At 30.6% G+C, this 18864-nt stretch overlaps 1 protein-coding gene across 3 annotated transcripts in view; it reads left to right on the top strand.

Moving 5' to 3' along the window:
- The first annotated feature begins 9391 nt into the window (after positions 1-9391).
- LOC129911367 (ubiquitin carboxyl-terminal hydrolase Usp2) overlaps positions 9392-18864 on the top strand; it is a 31732-nt gene continuing 22259 nt past the window's right edge. For 2 of the 3 annotated variants that reach the window (XM_055989138.1, XM_055989140.1), the window contains exons 1-2: positions 9392-10230; positions 16190-17692. In XM_055989138.1, the coding sequence (XP_055845113.1) occupies positions 9820-10230; positions 16190-17692 (1914 nt within the window). In that variant the 5' untranslated portion in view covers positions 9392-9819. The remainder of the gene's footprint in view (positions 10231-16189; positions 17693-18864) is intronic. The other variant, XM_055989139.1, reaches the window with a different exon arrangement.

Here is an 18864-nt window from a genome sequence, read left to right as displayed (position 1 = left end):
ATGCGTTATCGGTTATCAAAAAGTGTGTTCTTTCTCTTTGAGAGCCTTAAGCAATTCGAATTCAAAAATTGATAAGGATATGTATCATCAAAGTACACATAAAAAGGTAATATATTCCGAACTGACATTGGTCGCCAGATTGTCAAAACATGACACTTTGGCGACCAATGTCAGCTACCGAATTCTTAATTGTTTAAAATACCGACGAAAAACGCACAAAAACCGATAAACCACGCACACCACTAATTTTTAAACAATTATTTACCATTTTCCGCGATGAAACACGAAGAAAATTTGTTATTTTTCAATTTATAATATTTTTAAATGACATTTTATAAATTAAAACAAAAACAAATTTCCTGTTTACTGCGATTGAAATATAAAAATTAAAAGCCGACCTGACAGATTGGTGCCCATTTTTGACAAACAAATTTTGACAACGTTCGGAATATATTACCTTATTATGTGTACTGTGATGTATCATATTGTTTGAAGGTGAAAAAGCAACCTTCAATACCCAATTGGAAGTTAGTTAAGTCGAAATGCGATACCTACATCACTTATTCAATATTTGAACTTAATGTCAAATCAGAACAAACAGAATAGAAAAACAGAAACTGTCAACAAATTGCTGTCATTTTTCATCTGTTTTTATTTAATGTGTGCAACCTCCATTTTTGTACATACAAACAGGTCGGGATTTGACGTTTTATTCTAAAACTTTCACTGACCTATATAATAGACGCGTTCCTTTGTTGATTCATGACACCAGAATATATCAGAATTCCCGAATCGGAACTCAGAAATCGAAAAACATGCTAGATCTGAATGGGCACGTTTAGGAAGACAGTTACGTAGTCAACATTATTTTCTGAACTGAAATTTAGGTAGAGGAATCGAGTTAGGGAGATTTTACTTACTTAACTTTCCAGTAATTTTTCCAATAAAACTGCCTAAATTGGAAGAATTTTCTTGACTTATTCAAAACCTACTTTTTTTGTAAATTAAATATTTAACTTATCGCGTAAAGCTAAAGAATCTAACCTATCCCCGACAACAATACAATTTTAGAGAACAAATTAAATATTTTATTATTTATCACAATCCAATCGATTCTATTTACCTCTACAACACCCATCACAATTGAAAGTTTGTTATTTTGGTATTTTCAATGACATTTTTTTTTGTATGCGATATAGCAATGACCCCATCATCAATGCAAACATAATATTGTTTGTGAGTAGTTTCTGAATAAATTATTTATTTTCGATTGCATTGCACATATGTATGTAAGTTTTTTTTAAAATAGATTTTTTTTTCAAAATTTTATTTTAGTGAATTGGTAAGAGAGAGTATTTTTTTCTCTTTTTCCTCTCTCCCTCCTATGCCATTTATTAAACTTTTATTTTGTAATTTCTGCGCCAAAACAATGCAATTTTATTAAGTCTTCAAAAAAAAAAAAAATTATAGAAAATGTTCGAAAATGCGAATATAAAATACAAGTTGCAGGTGTCTGTGACAGTATCCGAAAATAGATTGATTCAAGAGAAAAGAAATCTATTTGAAATTTTTTTTTTGGTCAAAGCGAGAGCAAAAATATTTGAAATGTGTAAGCTAAATGTATACAGGGTGTTTTTTTTTTTTTTTTTTTTTTGAGGTCATCGCCTCAAGATTTTTGTTTATTAATTAATTTTTTCCAAGTTTTTTGATCGAGCCTATCACTTAAACCTTAGTTAGTGGTAAGGACTTCTTGAAAGCAACGATAACGAAAATCTAAGCTACAGAAGGGTTTCTTGAAATTCTTAGTATCTCCAGTTTTGTGTCAAAAATATACCTCTTCATTTGAAAGCTTTAATTTTTGCAAGTAACAAAATCAATTTGAGCCACTGTACATCATTGTTTACTATATTCATTGACTAATAGTACCTAAAAATTTATATTTCAAATGGTTGTCAAAAAAAAATTATGTTTCTAACAATCTTAACCCAATTTTGCTCAGTGTTTTCGCATTCTAAATGTATACCCAATGAAATTTATTTTTACTTCTGTTTTATTTAACGAACCTCTTTAATATTTATTTAATTCTATAAATATTTTTTTTTATCTAAACTCTTATAATATGTTCTCGAAAATATGTGCGAACTCGTGAAAATGTTTTTTTTTTATTACGCATACGCCCGAGTGACCGCATGTTCTTAATCTAATTTTTGTCATGATAACAATGTTTGTTTACACATTGTTCTAACACGTTAAAATTAATTCAACATTGAAATTTTGTATATGCAAAAATCTCTGATCAAGCAAATTAACATCCAAGTGTAAAGCTTAAAGGCAATATAAATTTTTGTTTGTTCTACATAAGGATTGAAAAAAAAAACAATATTGATATAGTTTTTATATTCAACGATATAAAAAAGAGAGAAACAAATTGTTTTTTTTTTATAATCTCTTTGTTTAGTTTTAAATTTTTGAACAAGACAAATTGTCTTTTCAAATAAATGATGGATGAGTTCACTTTATTGTGAAATATTTTTAACTTTAAATAATAATCTATTTATAATATCAGATTGAGAATAACATTTAATAGGGAAGCTATTTATCATCTCGAGTTATCCATCTGTCTGTCTAATTTTTTTTGGCGTTTTGAATAACAATTGAAACTTTATAATTCAAGGTTAAAATCTAAAAAAAATATAAACAAATATGATCAACGAATGGGTTTTTTTAAATATAAAATAGTGTTTACTTAAATTAAATTCATTGTAAGCGTTTTTTAAACATCTATAGAGCATTTCTTTCTTCAGATTCGAATTTGCCAAAAGCAGAAGCAAGCTCTCATTTTTAATAGCGAATCGAGTATTTCATGAAGCGAATTCTCGATATTCATTGGTTTGCGTTAATGAAATTTGCGGAAATCAACGGATGAACAAGATTTGAAGTTCGAATCGCTACTCATAATAAGGAAAATTCATCGAATACCATAGTTCGAACATAATTCATCGAAACAAAAAAAAAAAACAATTAATCGAACAAAAATTCTTCGAATAACCATTTGTGTTTCTACCTGTATCAAAAGGTAAACAACTCTAAAAACAGTTGTTCATTTATTTGTTTTTTTTTTTTTTTTTTTTGATGGATTGTGTTCGAAGAATCATAATTCGAACAAATGTTTTCGGAAAACTTGACAACATGATTCGAAATTAAATAATGTACAAAAATGGTGAATACACAGAAATTCGAAGAAAAAAAAAAATGTGAAACGACGGATAGATTTGACTGTCAATGAATCCAATTTTGATCACCGGTATTTTGTTCACCATGCCATTAAGCCCATTTACCCGCAGTTCGAAACAAATCTGTCAGACTACAGACATGAAGGTCAACTATTTTTACCTTGATTTTTCTGCACATCAATGATGTCATATATGATTAAAACTTCGAGGTGTAATTCTTTCATCAAACCTATATAACTAATACCCTTTAAAAACGACATTAATTGCAAGTAAAAAAAAATAAAAGAAGAACAAAAATGATGTAATTTATGCAGCATTTATGTATCGTATACCTATACCTACCCTGCAAACAAAGCTTTTTTTTTTGTGTGTTATAAAAGCGCAAACAAATTTATCGTTTTTTGCTGTTCGTTGTCTCTTCCTCATTGCAACACCTAATAAATAGCCAAGGAGGCAGGGTTTAAAATGATGAAATCATCCTTATTTTTTTTTTAAATTGAGTTAAAAGGGGTATTCAAAAACGATATTGTAAAAATTAAGAATGATTTACCAATGAGCTGTCAAAATTCGGTGATCAAATTAAATTATCAACAAATATATTTAACAATTAAATACAACTGATAAATTAAACCTAATGGGTAAACAAACAGAATTTATTTAATGGTGGAAAATAAGAAAAAATAATCTTTTTTATCAAAAAACAAAACCGACTTCCATGGATCAAAACTGGGTTTTATGGTTTTTAAAATAGTTGGCTAAAAATGAACGAAATTGAAATGGGACCTTACTGCAGCCACCAGCCACCATTATCAAAATTGGTTCACTCAGTCCAAAGTTATGCGGTAACAAACATAAAAAAAAAAAAAAAAAAAAAAATACAGACGAATTGAATACCTCCTCCTTTTTGGAAGTCGGTAAAAAACAAACAGATCTAATGTCTACGTGCCAAATGGAAATTGACATAACAAATGAAAATGCAAGTTTAATTTTGTATAACGCGTTAAAAGATGTTTAAAGAGCTCGTCGCTCGGCGACTAAAATGACGGCTGTAAAAAAAAAAACGCTTTCCAAAATCGCCGAAAATGAGTAAATAGAATGCAGTCGCGCGACAGGCTGTCAAATTATATATAAAAAAAAAATAAAAAGATGTTTTTTTTTGAAAAATTCAGAATTTGTTATGATTTGTTTTTGTATTTTTCATTTTTTAAACAAAAAGTATTAGAAACAGTAAACAAAAAGCAGCTCGTGAAAAAAAAACCATAAACGTCAAACTCATCGCGCGACAAAATTGAAAAAAATTCAACTTTTGAGCGAATCGAAGAGTGACATTAAATTATCAACGCGACTTCCATACAAATTTCACATTTTTTGACAGCTGTCATTTTAGTCGCCGAGCGACGCATTCTGTTCAGCTCTTAACTTGAAAAATGTTAATCTTAAATCACTGCCCAAACTGCAACCTAAATTCTCCGACTATAACACACAAAAAAAGTTCACTAGTTTAGTTTGTCTCACTTTATTTTTATTTATTATTTTGCTTTTTTCTTATTCGAAATTCTAATACGATTAGTTTTATAGTTTTATGTGGAACGTAAGAAAAGGCCTTGCGCACACATTAAATTTTCAGACGTTAATGGTGTCTTGAACTTAGAAGTTCACAACAATAAAAAAAAAACAAAAACAATAAGCAAACACCACATAACATTCGCGTTTGTTTGGTGAATGTTATGCGATTGTTGGAGAATTTTCGCGCAATTTATAAATAGAACATTGTCGCCAAATTGTTGTTAAACGTCTCTGAGTTTTTGAAAAAAAAAAAATCAAAAATAATGAGTAATAGTGAAAATATTTTGCAAAATGTGAGGTGAAAAGTTTTAACCCAAGAAAAAGGTTACCTTTTTCAAATTGTTCGCGCATTTTATTAATAATAAAATAATCTAATATAAAATAAGCTAAAAACAAAAAAAAAAAGCTCTCTCAGCTCTTTTTTGAAAAGAATTTATTATAGAAAGTAAGAATTTATTTTTATTTTTAAATTAGAAAAAAATACTATTTCGGTTATTGAAAACATGGGTGGACATATTTTTAACGTTTGCCAACAATATAAACAACAAATACATACGAGAATTTATAATTCTGTTTATTTTTATTTATTTTTATTGAAAAAAAAATAAATAAATAAATAAAATGTAAACAAAATATATAAATGAATTTTAAAAGACTGATGCGTAGCAAATTGCTGACTGATTGCAAAATTGTAAGAAAATGTTGACTTATTATTTATTTATTGAAACATCATAAAATGAAGTTTGTTTTTATTCCCTGAAACTAGTAAGCTATTCCTACGAAAAAGTCTAAATGAAACTTCAAGTTAAAATAAAACTTACAGCCCTATTCTGCTATTCGATTCAATCGAAGGATTCCCTTTCTTAATCATGTCAAATTGGCTTTGAAAAACTTCTAACTTTCGATAGCAAAGTGTTGTTCCCGTCTGTTTTAGGAACTCCAAAGAAAAAAATTGTCTAGATTTAATTTTAACCACCTTTTAAACACTTCTTATTTTAGACTTTTACGTGAATCGAATAGCAGAATAGGGCTGTTAGTTGTGATCCCAAAAAAAAAAAAGCAATGAACACACCGAATTCAATTTGACATCTACTCGTGGTTTCAGAAATAATTTAAATTTATTGGGAATTGGAGACTATAAACTGTTGCGCCGCTAGTGGTCGAAGTTAAAACTAAAAGTGAAGAAGTGCTCAAAATTCTTTTTAATACGCTTTTATTAGCTTCACTTGTAACTAACTAACTAACTAAGAATAATGTAATAAAATCTTGGAACTTTTTTTTTTGACCTACTTCCAATTATCGTATCGAACTGAATCTTTGTACATATATGTAGTTCGGGTGACAACACAATATTTTAGTGATCCGAACTTTGGGGAGGGGCATTGGGGGGTTGTACCACCACATATCAATTTTAGCCTACTTCCAATAATCGTATCGAACTGAAACTTTGTACATATCGCACCCTCAGTGCAAAAGAGTGAGAACTCAAAAAAGTTCATTTCGAGAAAACGCTTCTGCAAAATACATACTGACTCTAAACTTTCCCCTATAACTTTCCATGTGACAGCAATTTCCATAATGTCAAAGCTCTATTACAAGAACCATTATGTTTATTTTGTAGTTTTAATAAATTTATTTTTTAAAATTGTTTAAATTAAAGAGTTTGACTTTTAATATAGTAGGAATTGGATAAAAACAGTCATAATCTTTCGAATTTTTCGTTTACGTTAACAACAAGCCCTTCAAAAGAAAGGTAATTTAAAAAGCAACATTTCCTCATCATTATCTCAAAAATGTCATTTTTTGACTTATCGCTCTTTTGCACTGAAAGTGCGATATGTACATATATGTAGTTCGGATGACAACACAATACGAGGTACCAGCGAAAGAGAGGGGCTTTGGATGTAATACAACCCAAGTCGAATTGAACCTAATTTGCAATCATGATAAGACTAAAAAGTAAAAAATAAAATACATAGTTTAAAAAACTAAAAATACGCTTTTATCACGCACTAAAATAAAAACTATAAAATAATTTGATTGACTTATAGGAAATGGTAAGATCAAAAAGTTTTGAACAAAGCGCTCGGCGCTTTTTGATCAAACCATTTCCTATAAATCAAAAGCGTATTTTAAGTTTTTTTAAACTGTATTTTATTTGTTTACATTTCTTGGGTACAAAAAATGGAAGATACACATAGTTAAAGAATTCAATAATAAAATTGTCACTGTAGTGTAGTAAACGAACAAACTTTGCCTTTTCAAATTTAGAACACCACAAGGAACAACCCTAATATATGTACATAAATGGGTAAATTAACATCTAACATTTATTTTGTTTTATTTAATTTTTTGAATGCACAAAAATGGCATCCACAAGGAGATAAGCAAAATAAATGTACAATTGGCGATTGGTAAAGTTAAAATACCCTACCGTTGGTCAAAACAAAAACTAAAATTAACAGGACGGAAGGAGCTAGCATCCGACATTTTACTTTTTTTTGTTAGGACTTTTGACATGGACGCCATTTTTAGAAATACAAAATGTAAACATCCGTCCTGTTAAAATAAGTTCAAAAGTTGAAACTACGGCGCTAGTAGTATGTGCTCCAATCGCCAATGGTTGATTTATTATTATTAGGCAACAGAATAAGTTCAAATGTTGACCACCGGTAGCGCATTATCTTTCAAATTTATATTTGTGTAATTGATGTAACGTAAGTTGTACGTTCCTTGCAAGTCAATTTGGTTGCAGGTAGATTTTTTGTTCTATTAATTAGTTTGCTTTTCTACTGGGTTCAAAATGGGCATTTAAGTTGACACTTTGGCTACCCACGTAATTATATGCACCTTTAAAAACGTTTCGATGGATTGAGTCCACGACGTTCAAAAATTACAGTTTTCCTATCCTAGAATGTAACAGAGGGGCCACATTTTCCACTAGTATTAAAAACAAATATTAAAAATAAGTTTTTGCTTTCGACAAATTAGATGATATTTGAAAATAAATATCAGGCTTTGGAGACGGTTTAAGATTAAATTAAATGAAATGTTAAGGCCGTGATACATCATTTTTATCAACAACTACCCTTAAAGATATATAATCTCCAAGGACTGAAAAATTCGACAATCAGGGGTCGAATTACGACATACTTTCGTTAACGTATGGTTGCTATGTGTCCCTATCTTTATCCACTGATTAAATAGAGACAGCAATAGTCAAAAAATTAACGTACGATCGTAATCGTGTGCCGTAATTCGACCCCAGATTTATGGTTAGTGGGCTAAACTTTCCAAGGACTATAGCCAGAAACTGAAATTTTATTAATTAGTTAATTTTATTCTATTCGAGGTGATTTAAAAAAAAAAAAAACGCATGTTAACTTTTCTCAAATAGCTTGAGTTTCATAATAAATAAAATGAACGACTGGATCGCACGTACTTGCTCTTGTAGTTCAAAGTATCTTTATCTTAAATATGTATTGGAAAATTAAGATTTTGTTGAGTGTGCAGAAAAAAAAAATTTTTTTAACCCTTTGTTCCCGGAGTAACTTTTTTTTTAAATTTTTTTCACGAAAAATTCCAAAAATCTTGAGAAAAAGTTTTGATATTTTCTAATAACACACCAAAACGAAAAAATAATGATTGAACTAGTAATAACATTGTATAAGGAATGTTTTGACCTGAGAGTACAAAAGTTGAAGTCCATTTTTTAGTAAAAAAAACTAAAAGATAAAAATGCGCGTACAAACCAATGTGTTTTACCAAAAAGTCTTATTAATCTAGTATTTAGATTGGAAAAGCAAATTTTTTGATGAAAAACATGTTCACATATTCCATAGACTGAAGAACCATTACAATCATTCTCTTTCAGTGTTACCGTTATTTAATTTTATAGCTCTTAGCTTAAGGCTACTTGAAAAATTGAGAAAGCCCTCACAAATCCTGCATTTTTTTAACTAAATTTTAACTTTTATACAGATATTAAATTTTTTGTTGGTCGTACTACTCATAATGCAATAGCTCATGCAATAATTTTCAAATTTTGGTTTTTGCAATAAAAAATAAAAAATAATTAATAGGTGGTTTCATGGTGAAACCACTAGGGAGCAAAGGGTTAAATCGAAAGTTAAAAAAATTTAATTTTTAAAATTTTTTTTCAAAAACTTTTTTAAATTTTTTTTTTACATTTTATACTTCAATTTAATGTCTGTAAATTTTGAATAAAATTTATCTATGCTTTGATGAAATCTATGAACTTAAAAAATATGTCAATTTTTGAAAAACCGCAACCCCATATTTTCGTTAGAGCCGTTTTCGAGAAAATTGCAATACCTCGAAAACGTTATATGGGAGATATTAAAAAAATAAAAAAAACGGGTCTAGGGAATCACGTAAAAATCATCTGTACCAAGTTTCAAGCAAATCCATACATCCGTTTAGGCCCCATTTTATATTTTTCTTCCATTGTTTTTTCATTAAATAACGGTCGTTTTATATTTTGTGTCACACAGACACAAAACTATATCTCATAATGTCTGATGTTTTATTAAATTATATTAATCTAATTCCTTATTTTTGTTCCTTTTCAGATTATAAAAAAAAAAAAAAAAACAAATAAAAAAAATATTTCGAAATCAAACAACAACAAAGTCAACACTTACCTTAAATAACCAACTTTGCAATACCTCGAAACCACTCAACGATACTCTCAAAGTATAGAAAAAAAAAATAAAATCTAAACTCACAACTATATTACTGTAAGATAAGAAAAAGCCAGAACATAAAACAAAAAAACTGGAGAAGAAAAAAAAAAAGATACCGAATCACAAAAAAAAAAATATATATTTATGCTTAGGTTTTAGGATATCGCTAAAAAATAAAAATAATATAAACTAGTCAACAAAAGAGCTAAAAAAAACTTACAAAAAATAACATCATAGTCCTCCAACCACTACCACCATCACCAAACACCACCACCAACATCGCCACCACAAATCACACAAAATACAAATATAATATGCCTGTAATTTCGCCCAGAAGATCAACTTCATCAACCAGTGGAAGTTTGTATATACCACAAACAACCAGTGGCACATACTCCTCGAGCTTAGCAAACAAATCCACCGGATCCGGATCCAGTGCACTATCTTCGTCGTCGTCTTCTTCCACAAGTGGCTATAGCTCAACCTATCGAAGCAACGGATATACAAAAACTCCATCATCGACATATTCGAGCAGCTCTTTCTATCCTGGATCATATTTGCCTCGATCAACATATCCATCGGTTAGTAGCAGAAGCTCATACTCAAGTAGCTCATCATCGTCGGCTTTAACTGGTGGCTCATCAGGTTTATCTTCCTCATATCGTGCCAGTTCGTACCTGAGTGGCGGAAATAATGATACAACAACATCATCAAGTCGATTTGGAGTAAGTATTTTGCTTTGATGAAATCAATGAGTTTATTATTTTGTTCTTGTATTTATTATTAGATATAGTCGAAAAAAAAAATAGATAAAATAGTTTAAAGATAGATTAAATTAAATTATACAACACCACCCACCACAATCACCACCTTTCACCACGGCGGCAACGCGGCGGTCGTGTTTATATTTTTTATTATTATTATTTTTTTTTTATATAAATAACGCTGAGTTTTGTAGCAACACGATTTATCATATAGTGCAACTGCTGCAAAACACAACAACAACAAAAACACATAATATATTGCCAAAGCTTCTTAATGGCGAACATAGTTAAGCTAAAATAGACAAGTAGATATTCCACCTAAATTTAAATTAACCCATGTAGAGGCTAGATTTTCAAATATTTGAATAGGATTTGTTAAATAGAAAGGGGGAGTCATGCAATGGTGTAAACTCAGGGTAAACCTGGTAAAATAGTAAACGTGGTAAAAAAACTGTCAAATTCATGCAAAATTTTGACACATTTACCATTTTACCACGTTTACCAGGTTTACCCAAAGTTGACACCGTTTCATGAATACTCCTAGTATTTCGAATGTGACAATTTCGTACTTCGTTGTCAATTAAATATTGGGAGTACTCATTGGAATCTGACAGATCAGAGCGAATCAAATTGAAGAAGTGGGTGTGTTCAAAAACCTTTTAGCTCAATTTGTATATGTATTTGTCACATACATCTTAAAAGTATTTATTTTTTTCATGTCCATTAAACGTGAAAAACATGGTCATGTGTTAATTACGTTAAAATTTGTGTTATATTGTTTTTTTTTTCACCACGTCAAAATTAAACCCAAATTTTAAAGCAATTGACACACGGCCTTAGATTTTATTTTGACTGAAAAAGGTTTGTTTCGTTACTTTTTCTTATTATGCATTAAAAAAAAATATACATATTACATTTTTGAACGCATTCAATATCTAATAAAGATTCGCTTTTAATAAGTAGGTATCATTTAATTCGAACATAGGTTTAGGTTATACAAAAACAAAATATTATTTCTACCCCGTGATCACGAGATAAACCTACTTCACGATGTGATCGCCTACCAATAGTTTTGTTTTTTTGGTAAAATTGTTTGACAGATGACAATGTAAAACATAGAATTTAAAAGATATTGATACGATTGTACTTTCATACATAGATTATATTTTTGAAATAAGCTGTTTTCGTTAGAATGCCGAAATTGCTAGAAAGGTAGTTAAATGAAATTTACCATTTAATGGCAGTGTTTCTACTGATCCTTCAGACCTTTTGCTGGTTGTGGGCTCTCCAAGATTATAAGATATATTTCTGTTCATTCCTCTCCAAGACTATTCACAACAATTTTACAGAACAGTTTGAAAGAGCTAGAGTCTAGGTTTTTCGTAATATAATTTCTATAATACACTCGAAAACGGATTCCCTAAAATCTTTTGCATTTTTAAGCTACATTTAATGATTACATTTTGAAGTATCGTCCACGATATGCCAGCTCATTCTGTATAAGAAGAAGCGAAAAAGTGTCTTAATATTGTTATACTGTTATAAAAGCATTAGCTTCTTTGCGCAATAGTTAATTTGTAAAATAAAAAAAGATAAAAAGAGACACAAAAAAAATTGACATTTCAAATATCGCGCACAATGTCACTCTAAGAATAAGAAAAAAGAGAGAAATAAATTTAATAATATTGTTTTACTGTTATACAAATAGCTTAATCGGTTTTAAGATGAATGTGCTAAGTGACATTTTCCCGATATTATATGTCACATTTGACGTTTGTTAACTTATGGCACTTTTTTTCTCTTTCAAAGGAAGTTGCCAAAATAAATCGTGCGATCGTATTCAAAGCTTAAATTCCGAAATAAAACCTAGCAACTGTCAACAGTTTTACCAAAACATATCATCTGTTATAATTTGAATAAAAAATTATTTAACAAATACGAATTTTACCTTTTCAAAATTTCCAAAAAAAAAAAACAATAACAACAATGAAAAACCAAACCAACAATATCAACAACAACAACACGAAATTATTCAAAACTTTTTTTTTCTCCCCCGAAAAAAAAATTACGAAATATTTCCCTCCTCCAAATCATCGCATCATCATTTACCATCGACGATCGAAATATTTGAAATCTCTATAAAACTGAATGGCTACACCCCCCCCGCAGAGAGACTTAGACCGTAAACGAAGCACAGATAACACCGATTGCAACCAGAACACCAACAACAACAACAGTCACACGAAATCACAACGTAGCAGTAGCACAAGTAGGAATCCCCGAGCATCATCCTCCTCATATCCATCATCATCATTAGCACGATTAGTAGCGACATCTGCTTTGGAAATATATGAAAAATATAGTCCAGCAAATTATATACCAAAATGTGAATTATCACGTTCCAGCTCACTGTCTGAAGGGGCAGCATCAGCAACAGCAGCAGCAACAGCCAATGCAGCTACAACTTCTTCTTCTTCTTCTCCTTCTTCCAAAAATAATGATAACAAGATAACACATAGCAATTCAATTAGTAGAATCAGTAATAACAATAATAATAATTATAGCAGACGATATAATAGTCGACAGACAAATGGTACCATAAATGAGAATAGTGAAGCTCCTGCCTCTGCTCTGGCATGCTCTTCCTCCTCCTCCACCATCACCGACACGTATCTGTCGGTGCCGCAGCATTCGAGTAGCAATGGTGGCAGCAGCAGTGCTGCCAACAAGTTGCTGCTGCATGTGAGCTATGACCTGCCGGACGATAGTAATAGTCTAAGAGATTTAAAAATATCATGCATCTCTCCTACCACTACTACCACTACTTCTACTACTACTAGTTCATCTAGTTCTCAGGATACAAAGGACACCGCACAATTGGCAACCAAGGTAAAATAATAATACCTTTACCTAACCTCTTCTCTTATAATTTGAAGTTGAAAACTGTTTAACCAAAAACAAAAAAACACACAAAATTAATTTATAAACAAACAAAACTAATCGAAGAGTTAATCCTGAGTGTCCTGAAAGCATTTGAAACTGTTGTTGTTTCCTTATTCCCGAGTTTTTTTTTTTTTTTTTGGTTGATTTTTGATTTGTATAGTTTGGCGCACACCCTTGCGGAAAATCAATGTACTAATAAATGTTTACTTTATGTTCGGCAATGCGCCGTCTTTTTGTCGCTTAATTTGGTTGTTGATTGTTGTTTTAGAGTATTGTTTTTTTACTAACCACTAATCTAATAAAATAATAATATTAAATTATTGCTTATAAAATACTATGTTATAAGCGTTGCATTTCGTAAATACAATCGAACAGAGCTCTACAAAGTTGTCCCCTGAGTGGTTGGCTGAAATGCTTTCGAAAAGATAGTTTTCAAGTATGGACTTCATAATGAATTACGAATCAAACAAACCTCGCGAATTCTCAAAACTCAAACAAACTTCGTTCCAAATTAATTAAATTTCCCGTATAAATTCGAACTGTCTGAATATCAATTCAGAATGAAAGCGAAATAGCTCTGATCCTTTTCTTGAAAATAATTATTTAGGTATAAAATATATTTTGACCAAAAATCTGTTTGCGAAGTATTTTTAAGGGAAAGGTAAGTCTTGGTTTTTAACTATAGGTATAGTTAATGTTGTGTTGGAAATATATCGGTTGCTAAAATCTGTCATTTACCTTTTGAGCTTTTGCTTAATTTAATTAATTGCTCTTATAAGCTAAATTATTTTTGAAAGTATATTTTCGTATACATTAAACGTTTAAGGTATTTTGAAGTCTTAAATTCTTTGTTAAAATATGTACAAGATAGATGCATTAATCTTAAATATTAAGCATTTTAAAGTTATCTTATGCAGAGCTTTCTTTATGCTTAAGCCTCGAAAACATATTTTGATAAAAAAAACTAAGTATTATTATTTGAAGTTCAATTTTATTCCAATGAAATGTTAAATACTTTTTAAAACGTTAGATGTTTAAAATTTAAAGTTATGTTTTTTGTTACTGATTTATGTGAACGAATAAAATGTGTTATCAAACAGAATATGTTTTAAACTATCAAATAAAAAAAAAAAACAAACAGTCCCACTTTTAACGTGTCAAATAGAGACTGTTATAACAATATTAAAGTTTCAAAATGGCCGCTTAATTGTAAATTTTACTCATGTGTAAAGCGCCAAAAGGAGTATAACTTCAAAAACGTCATGTAATAGATCTGTTTGTGTTGCAAAACAGTACTGCAATAAGATGTTACACTTTTAAAACCGATGCACTTAGTTGGAAAAATAACTGGTTTGAAATACCAGGATCAATTCTGGGCTATTATTCCTTGCATAAATTGTTTTATACTTTAATAGATTTTCGAATATTACCTCTGCAGGCCTTCTTCGGGTAGTTCATTACCAAAGTTTTTTGATAAATCTAGTACTATTATATTCGTATGGTCTTCTGTGGAAGTCAATGGAAATCTCATTGCAAGCTTGGATTTAGTTTTTGCTCTGACGTTCAGTAAAATTAAAAATCTTTTTTGACGTTTATGACGAAAGCTTTAGTATGTTTGTTTTTACCATATAAAACACTGATGTTTAATGGAAATTCGTACCTATTCCCTATTAGAAAGAATGAAGTTAAGATTTCGACACTTTTTATTTAGCTAATACTCTCAAGAAGAATTTCACTGATCATTCGAGAATGGCATTTCACTAGGTGTCTTTTAAATGACTAATGCCATTTATGGTGGGAACAAAGCAAAATAATCTTATAATTTGTGAAATGCAGAGATGGTAATGAGGTTCCAATCGACAGGCCAGGCTAATGGCAGAATTTTGATTTTCGTATTAAGTCAATTCATGTAGGAACTCCTTAAATGTAATTTAAAATAGAAATATTAAAATTTTCGTTGAAATAGAATGTTTATTTTTATTTTCCGCAATCCGACTATTTTTTTTTTCGAACTCAAAGGCTACATTAATAGAAACTTAAACACACAAAAAACACGGCCAAAAAATACAATAAAACACACTCGTATATCTTTCAGCTTGAAAATTTTAATTATATATGTAAATCATATAAATAATTGTTTTTGATTTTTATAATTTTCACCTCACCCAAAGGTTCATTTAAAAAATTAATAACAATTTGCCAAAAATTTTATGTTTTTTTTTTCTTGTATTCCGTATTTTCTATAAAAAAAAAAACAAAATTTCTATATTTTGCTAGCCATCATTATTTTGTTTGAAAGTTTCAAATTAAAAAAAAAATCCCCAATATTTTACAGAACGTAGAGAAAATTGAAAAACATCGCAATGCTTCAAATTGTTTTTTGCTTGTTTCTTAAAAAAATTAATTTAAATTTTTAAAAAACTTACATAAAAAAACAAAAATTTTGCAAAAAAAAAAAAAAAATGTGAAAAATTCTACGTTTTTCATTTGTTGAAAAAGCAGAAATGACATTTTTTTATTAATTTTTTTCTCTGTTCTAGACGTACTATTCGTAAATGGCTCACAAATAAAATATAAAAAAATATATAGAGTGTGTTGTTTAAACGCCATACGGAATTAAAAAAAAAAAAAAAAAAAAAAACAAACATAGTGTTTACGTGCGTGTGCATAGATATCATAGGGTGATCAATATATATATCTATATATACATTTATAGCCACTTATATATTTACTATATAAATATTTATATTTTACTGTACATAAATAAAAAAAAATAAATAATTAAAGGTGTTGTGTAAAATTTAAAGCAAAAGTTACAAACCTTAGAGTGCATCATTGTGAGTAAAATAAAAAAAAAGTCCACTATATAGTTAAAAAATAAAAACAAAAAAAAAACTATAAAAAAAATAAAAAAAAAAAAACAAAAAGCTACATAGATATGATAGATGCTAATATTAAAAATTTGAAATTCCCCAAGCAAAAACGTAGTGTTGAGGCTAAAACCACTACAACCTCCTCCAACAACCACACAACCACGTCAACTTCTGCCGCCAACAACACAACCACCACAACAACAACTTCTAACAACACAACTTCAATTTCCAACAATCCAAACCAATCGACAACTACAACTACAACAACAACTGCAACTGCAACTGCAACATCAGCCAAAGCTGGTAATCAACAATTCTTTTTAATTTCCGCTTTCAAGGATCAGAATTTCCTTAAGAAAGAATGTGAATTGGCACGCTCGCAAGTCTCACGATCGAGACAGAGATTTGACAACAATAACGGTATTGATGATGACAACAATAATAACAACACCAATAACAACAGCAATAACAACAACAACATCGATGACAGTCAATATGTCAACAATAATGAAAATGGTGGATCTCCATTATTAGCAGGAAAGGCAGGAAGTAGCATTGTCACTTACATCCATGACAATCAAAAGCTACAGGGTGTGAGCAGTGCTGCCAGCGCCAAAAATCAGCCCTCGATAAAGCCCCTTATTCATCGTGCCCCAAATAGTAGTAACAACAGGTTTTTGTCGTCGTCGTCGTCACGATTGGCCGCAGCCAACAACAACATGCATTGTCTGCATTCGAATTCAGAATTGTTGGATGACATTAAGTACATCGATAGCGATGACACCGAACGTCAACAACAACAACAGCAGCAGCAACAACAACAACAACACCAAACAAGACAGCACAAACCGAAACTCCGACCAAAATCTTCCATAATCTCCTCGTCCAATCAGAGTTTGCTCTTCGAAAAGGTCAACCCGTACAAGTATCATAATGGAACTTTGCTCTCCTCGTCGCCGCCAGTTTCATCATCGGCACCAACTTCGACAACATCGACAGCGACATCGTCGCCGTCATCAACGTTGCCATTGATGGGCGGACGCAGATGCGATACATCTAGCATTAAGGCATCTATTGAAAAGTTTAATACTCTTGCCGAAGCCAAACGTCTACCAACCCGATGTAGTACTACCAATTTACAACTTTCCAACGATTATGATAGAAGAGTTCCGCTGAGGGAGCGTTCGGCATCCCCAGCTACAAGTAGCAGTACGGCCACAACCCGAGGTTCTAGCATTACATCGAATCTAGCCGCTAGCAATAGTACGAGTAGCGGCAGTATAGCAAGTAATAATTTGATCCTTAGAAATCGTAGTACCGAATCGTCGCCATCACATTCGCCAAAAAATCTGCGAAAGACTTCGATAACTCAGTTTACAGGTGGTTTGCATAATGGAAGTACATCGAATTTGGTGAAAAGTAACGCCACCTATGAGAAAATTACATTAACTACGGTGTCAATGTTGAGCTGTCCAACGCCAACACTGTCAACAGTGACATCGAGAACGATATCGATTGACAAGAAAATACCATCATCAACAGCAGCGCCATCTGCATCGTCGTCGAATTCGTCGCCATCGAATAAAAATTCTGACATTGATGAAAGTGTAAGTTATTCTTTTAGAAACTCATTATTTTTTTCTCTCTTCTCTACTTTTCTGTCTTCATTTGATTCTTAAGAAAAAAAGTAATAGAAAAAAAGATGGGAGACAGGATTATTTCATTTTTATTACATTTTCTTTTTTTTTTATTTTTGTTGTAATATAAATATGATGATTCTATTGCACACATAAACGGCATTTTCTTTTAAAATTATGTATTTTATATATATTTTCATTATTATTTTTTTTGTTTAGTATCTGCATCTTGTTTGCTTCATTCATAGATGTAGTAGAATAAAAATAGATTTTTTGTGCGACATTTATTTGGTGATGGTAGAGCTTTTTATTATATTTATACTTAAATATTATATTTGTGCTAATTTTGGGAGATATTTTTTTTTTTGGTGTTCGCAAAATGAATATCAACAATATACAACAAAAAGAAATACATAAACTCTTTAAGAGAAGCGTCATTAGACTCATTGAGTGGAATTTTGATGTTTCTGTATTTATCTCGGTCCATCGTCAAACTTTTTGAGTCCAATGTGAACAACGCCTTAGTCAATAAATCTATGAACGGTACTTACTAGTTCAGATGCTGAGATCACAGAAATCTCAGCAATGAACATGTTTTCTTGGAAGTGATAAAGTACTCATAAGTTAATGAAGACCATAATCTAGTATAATCCTCAGACTTTTCTTCCAGGTGTATTACATTGATTTGCATTAATAGCCCTGTTCCATTGGAGGTAGTAGTTTATTCGTGAACAGAAATCTACTACAACAACTACACGTTCCTATCTTCTCGAGTAGAAAAATCATATGTTAATTGTAGTACTAGATCTACTCATGAGTAAACTACCACCTAAAAAAGAACGGGGCTAACAGCTGCGTTCCTTTAGGGTTTGTAGACTACTCATGAATAGAAATCTAGTCCTAACAACTACACATCGTTTCTAATCGAGCAGAAGATCATGAATGTGTTAATTATAATTATTGTAGAACTCATTTACCTTCAAGGGAACACTGCTATTGTGTTTCATTAAAAATCTATTCATTAGAAACTTGTCACGCTTAAGAACACAGCTAATATCAGCAACCGTTGCGGCTGAGCTAAATGGTTCATTAGGGGCGTTCAATGACTTAACATGTTTATTGGTAATTTTTGAAAAGAGACA

The sequence above is a fragment of the Episyrphus balteatus genome, chromosome 2, assembly GCF_945859705.1.
Source record: "Episyrphus balteatus chromosome 2, idEpiBalt1.1, whole genome shotgun sequence".
In the NCBI taxonomy this organism is placed as follows: domain Eukaryota; kingdom Metazoa; phylum Arthropoda; class Insecta; order Diptera; family Syrphidae; genus Episyrphus; species Episyrphus balteatus.
The sequence above is the reverse complement of the archived record's forward strand: the minus strand, read 5'-3'. Positions and strand labels throughout refer to the sequence as shown.